At 43.4% G+C, this 5655-nt stretch overlaps 1 protein-coding gene across 1 annotated transcript in view; it reads right to left on the reverse strand.

Annotated features, from left to right (window-relative positions):
• ALDH7A1 (aldehyde dehydrogenase 7 family member A1) overlaps window positions 1-5655 on the reverse strand; it is a 38523-nt gene that overhangs the window by 11422 nt on the left and 21446 nt on the right. The window contains exons 8-10 of the mRNA XM_003799968.3: window positions 4427-4504; window positions 1877-1974; window positions 609-650 (exon numbers count right to left, since the gene is read on the reverse strand). Of these exons, the coding sequence (XP_003800016.2) occupies window positions 609-650; window positions 1877-1974; window positions 4427-4504 (218 nt within the window). The remainder of the gene's footprint in view (window positions 1-608; window positions 651-1876; window positions 1975-4426; window positions 4505-5655) is intronic.

Genomic DNA, 5655 nt, shown 5'->3' on the forward strand with positions numbered 1-5655 from the left:
TGATCTTCATGACATTAGTTAGGTTGGTAAACGATTTTGTTTTCTTACAAATTCAAACAAGTGAAAAAGAGAATTAAATAATCTCTAAACCTATAGGGAAAGTGATTTTAAAAAATGTTTAAGGAAGTGTCCCTTCTCAACATAACAGCATTCGATAGTCCACCATAATGTTTTTGAAGTCTAAAGGAATGATCAAGTCACTTAAGGGCTATTTAGTTGTTCTAGAGCAGTGGTTCTCAACCTTCCTAATGCCGTGGCCCTTTAATTCAGTTCCTGTGGGTCACGACCCACAGGCTGAGATCCACTATTCTGGAGAAACATGGGATCAGTTTTCAGAAAACAGAAGGAAAAATAAGAAACAGTGTCATATTTCAGTGGAAGTTCCATTCACAGGTTCTAGGCCCCAGGTAACCATTTCCAAACGTAAGTATCTAAATCACACTTTCGTTCTGTCTTACAAGAAACATTTCTCAACATGGGAATTAGGGCCCAGGCACACATGACATAGAAGGGATGAGTTCTTAAACAAATTCTATATACTCAGGATGGCTATTGAGGATACCGTGAACAGAAAACAAAATAAACATATAAATAAGGAGTAGCCTTACCAATAATGGCATTGTTTCCTCCCAGTTCTAACAAGCTTCTCCCTTTAAAAAAAAAACATAAACACAAATTAATGGCTAGTTCAGTAACTACTGCACCTGCCACAATCAGGATAGGCCTCAAATTATATGCTATCCCAATTACTTTCTCATTTATTTTCTGATTTATAAAGTTGGGTGACTACTGTAGGAATGTCAAATATCTTTTATTTTGTGTAGCAGTCTACCATCATCATTTAGAGAGAACATGACATTCTTTTGCAAATTATGCTGTTTAAATACAGGACTTCCACTGTCTGGGTGCCCATAGCACAAGTGGTTACTGTGCTGGCCACACACATCAAGGCTGGCGGGTTCACCTCTGGCCTGGACCAGCTAAACAACAATGACAACTGCAACAAAAAAAATAATCAGGCACTGTAGTGGGCACCTATAGTCCCAGCTACTTGGGAGGCTGAGGCAAGAGAATCGCTTGAGCCCAAGAGTTGGAGGTTGCTGTGACCTGTGATGTCACAGCACTCTACTGAGGGCAACAGTGAGACTCTGTCTCAAAAAATAAATAAGGGTGGTGCCTGTGGCTCAATGAATAGGGCACAGGCCCCATATACCAAGGGTGGCGGGTTCAAACCCAGCCCTGTCCAAACTGCAACAAAAAATAGCCAGGTGCTGTGGCGGGAGCCTGTTGTCCCAGCTACTTGGGAGGCTGAGGCAAGAGAATCGCCTAAGCCCAGAGTTGGAAGTTGCTGTGAGCTGTGACGCTATAGCACTCTACCAAGGGTGACAAAGTGAGGCTCTGTCTCTAAAAAATAAATAAATAAATAGGGCAGCGCCTATGGCTTAGTGAGTAGGGCACTGGCCCCATATACCAAGGGTGGCAGGTTGGAACCTGGCTCCAGCCAAACCACAACAACAACAACAAAAAATAGCTGGGCATTGTGGTGGGCGTTTATAGTCCCAGTTACTTGGGGGAGCTGAGGCAAGAAAATTGCCTAAGCCCAAGAGCTGGAGGTTGCTGTGAGCTGTGATACCACAGTGCTCTACCGAGGGTGACAAAATGAGACTCTGTCTCTGAAAAAATAAATAAAGGACTTCCCTATCATTCAACTACCAGTTACTGTAAATAACTGTACCTTTTTCTTTCACTTGAACATTTAAATAAACATGGTCAGTGTCTCCAAGGAAAGGTCAAAGGAAAAAAAAAAGTCAACTTTCAGATTTCACACCCCTCCTTCAGAGGGAGTTAAAATCCTCATGGGAAAGCCCACACTTACCAAACCTCTCCTGCACCATAAGGGCCACCTGCTTTCCCACCTGCGTGCTCCCGGTGAAGGACAGCAGGTTCACGCGCTCATCTTTGGCCATTGCTGTGCTGCAGGGGAGCAGACATGGTCACTTGAGCAGACAAACCAAGCAGCGGCAACACCTACTGTTACCCAGCAAGAAAACACTGATGTCCGCCCCCGGAACAGCAATCAAAAGTACAAGGCAGTATATCCAAGGGGAGCAAGGGAAGGGCCTCGTGAAACAGAAATCAATTTTTCACAAGGAGAACCAGGCAGCAGGACAGGCTGACCCGCCCTGAGAGCACTCTGCACACAGAAATCACCTCGAGGAAGTCTCTTTTACAGAGTGAGGAACTGGGCGACAGAATCTCAGGGTTTCCTTGCTGAGCATTCCAGGTGTTTTAAGACTCTTAACCTGCTGTGTAAGTCTTTTAAAAAGTAATAACTTAAAAGACGGTAGGGCCAGGCGTGGTGACTCATCCCTATAACCCTAGCACTCCCGGAAGCCAAAGCAGGTGGACTGCCTGAGCTCAGGAGTTTGAAATGGGCTTGAGCCAGAGCCAGACCTCATCTCTAAAAATAGCTGGGCATTGTGGCAGGAACCTATAGTCCCAGCTACTTGAGCCCAAGAGTTTGAGATTGCTATGAGCTATGAGACTTTGTCTCAAAAAAAAAAAAAAGTCTGTAGGAAAATATCCTAAAATACTCCTCATGGAAGTTGATGTATAAAGGCCATGCTAGGATGTCCGGGTGCTTCTAAGGGATGTAGAGCACAGACACTGTTGATTTGAACCTCTTCGTTCAGTGCTTGAAAGGGTTCGGTGTGAGCCAAACAGGGCAGCATCTGTCCAACGTAGGGCGGGAGAACTTGATTCAATTACCTAGGGAGGGCTCCCCAGGTTCAACCCAGCAAACAGGAGCCCTGACACTCACAGGGGCTGCTGCTTAAACCACTCCTGTATACGCCACTCTAATTATCTGAGCTATTCCAAGGCCAACACAAAGGACTGGACGCCAGTTTGCAAGAATAGAGTAGGTCAAAGGACACCATTCTCGTGTTTTAAATGACATTTAGGTAATACTTCACTATGCACCGTAGATGTGGGAGTTGTATTATCTAATATTTTCTCATCTATATGAAAAAAAGAATAACTTACTGCTCCTTTTTAAAACGGCTCAGTGAGAACAGTAGTCTGTTGAAAGTGTGGGAAGTAAACTCACCCTTTAGCCACAGCAGTATAGGTTATAAGACTCGACTCTGAGGAAACTTCACCTAATCAAATCTAAGCCGTAAAAACAACCTTAGCTTTCTTCACAGTTCAGGGCAATTACAGTCAGTTCCAACTGAAAGAGGCCATGATATTAGGCCAAGAAGCCAGACATAAGAGGCCACATATTATGATTCCATTTACACAAAATACCCCAAATAAGCAAATTCATAGAGGCAGAAAGTACAGTAGTGGTTGCCAGGGGCGAGGGAGAGAGGGGGATGGGAAGTGATTGCTAATGAGTATGCGTGTCTTTCTGAGATGATCAAAATGTTCTGGAATGAGACAGTAGTGATGACTGCACAACACCGCAGTCTAAAGCCCCTAACAGTACACTTTAAGAAGGAAAATGTCACGGTATGTGAATTGTAGGACAAAAACCAATAGGCCAGGCCCAATGGCTCACGCCTGTAATCCTAACACTCTCGGAGGGTGAACTGCCTGAGCTCAGGAGTTCTAGACTAGCCTGATTAAGAGTGAGACCCTGTCTCTACTAAAAAAGAAAAACTCTAAAAATAGCCAGGCACTGTGACGGGCACCTGTAGTCCCAGCTACTTGTGAGGCTGAGCCAAGAGGATCAGTTCAGCCCAAGAGTTTGAGGTTGCTGTGAACTATGATGCCACCGCACTCTACCAAGGGCAACAAAGTAAGACTGTCTAAATAAATAAATAAATGATAAGAACAGAGGCTGTGTTCCCAGGGTTCTCTGTTTGGTTAGCTAAAGAGCTCAGTGGGCTAGGTTCTCATGGGGGAGATAAGACCCCAGCCTACAATTCTATGGCTTTGCTTTGTAAGTACAGATAGCCAGCCCCCTGGGCTTACAAAGGAGAGGTTCTGTAGATTTGTACTTAAGTTGGAAGAGGCACATTTACCTATTACCTGCAATAGCTTCTATTGGTGAGAGTCACAGGTCAGATGTTTGTAACCCAGAGACGTACTGTAATAGCCTCTATCTGTAAGTTGTATGTAAGGTGGATGTTTGTAACTCAGGAACTGCCTGTAAACACCTTTATAAGTCACAGACTGCCCAGCATCAGAATATAAACACCTCACCAACAGCAGCTGAAGGCAATTAAAGAGACAAATTTTACTCATCTTCCAACAGAAGTTATGCATCAATAAAGTAAGAGCCCAACAAGGTCCATAATCATGATTCCAGAGAACCAGCCTCGTCTCCTTAGCTGTAGTGAGTTTTGTTATTTTAATAAAGGTGATTCTAGCTGGACCTGGAGTCATTCAACAGAAGGATGTTCTCAGCCTATTAACCTACCCAATATCTGCTCCTCCACAAGTCAAGGAACAAATGGCACCAGGCAGTTTATTGTCCTCCAGAACCTTGGCTATTATCCTAGAAAGGAAAAAGCAATTACAAAGGCAGAAATTTAATTTCCTCATACATTTCTGGAAAAATGAGAAATAAAACTCCAACCACCTGACTCTCCTCTTACCGACTTTCTCTCCCAAACCTCAAACATACTACCCGCTCTCTTTTTCAGCCCACTTTCCAATTCCTAAGCCATTGTTGCTAAATGATCACCCAACAGTAAGAACCCTCTTATAGACAGATTGTACCTTCAAACACTGCAACCTAGTTTTCTCCCACATATAAGAGAGATTTTCAAATACTTAGCAGAACTTTATTTCTAAAAGAACATTAAGAAGAAAAGAACACAGAACATAAGAAGATGCCGAGCATTACTCGGGTAGTTCAAATGATCATCATTTTAAGTATTTCCTGCCAAACCACGAAGGCACATCTATCTGGTTCAAGACAGCAGATTGTTCGCAGGCCTCTTTTGTCTCCCACCACAAATCCATCAAAGTGATGGTAAAGAAATAGAAAAGGAATTCAAAGAAAACAAAAGGAATAATAACTAGAAAGATAAAGCAAATAAGAGTTAGTCCCGATCAGTAAATGAGAGATTTGTTAAAACATTTCTGCAAAGTAGAGCTCAGTTAGAAAAATGGTAAAGTATGACACAGGAGGAAGAGGTCTCCAAAGCCTAGAGCAGGTGCCAAAGGCACACAACAGAGGGAGCTGGGCCTACCCTGCAAACCCTGAAGAAGCCCAAAAGCATCCACTGGGTTCATACCAAACTACTGTAGTCAGAAAACAGCAGGCTAAAGCACTGTGATCAAGCAAAGCGTTCTCTCCTACAGTTTAAGCTGTTACAGTTAAGATAAGAAATACAGTTAAAAACTTCAATCCAATTTTGAGATACAAGGTACTTCTGGTTTCTATGAAATAGGATTTTTTCATTTACTTTGAGTTTCCAGAGGACCAATAGACCAAGGGTTCTTTTTTTTGAGACAGAGCCTTAAGCTGTTGCCCTGGGTAGAGTGCTATGGTGTCACAGCTCACAGCGACCTCCAATTCTTGGGCTTAAGCAATTCTCTTACCTCAGCCTCCCAAGTAGTTGGGACTACAGATGCCTGCCACAATGCCCAGCTACTTTTTGGTTGTAGTTGTCACTGTCGTTTTGGTGGCCCGGGCTGGAT

Source organism: Otolemur garnettii, unplaced genomic scaffold (assembly GCF_000181295.1).
Source record: "Otolemur garnettii isolate 467f Iridium unplaced genomic scaffold, OtoGar3 scaffold00160, whole genome shotgun sequence".
In the NCBI taxonomy this organism is placed as follows: domain Eukaryota; kingdom Metazoa; phylum Chordata; class Mammalia; order Primates; family Galagidae; genus Otolemur; species Otolemur garnettii.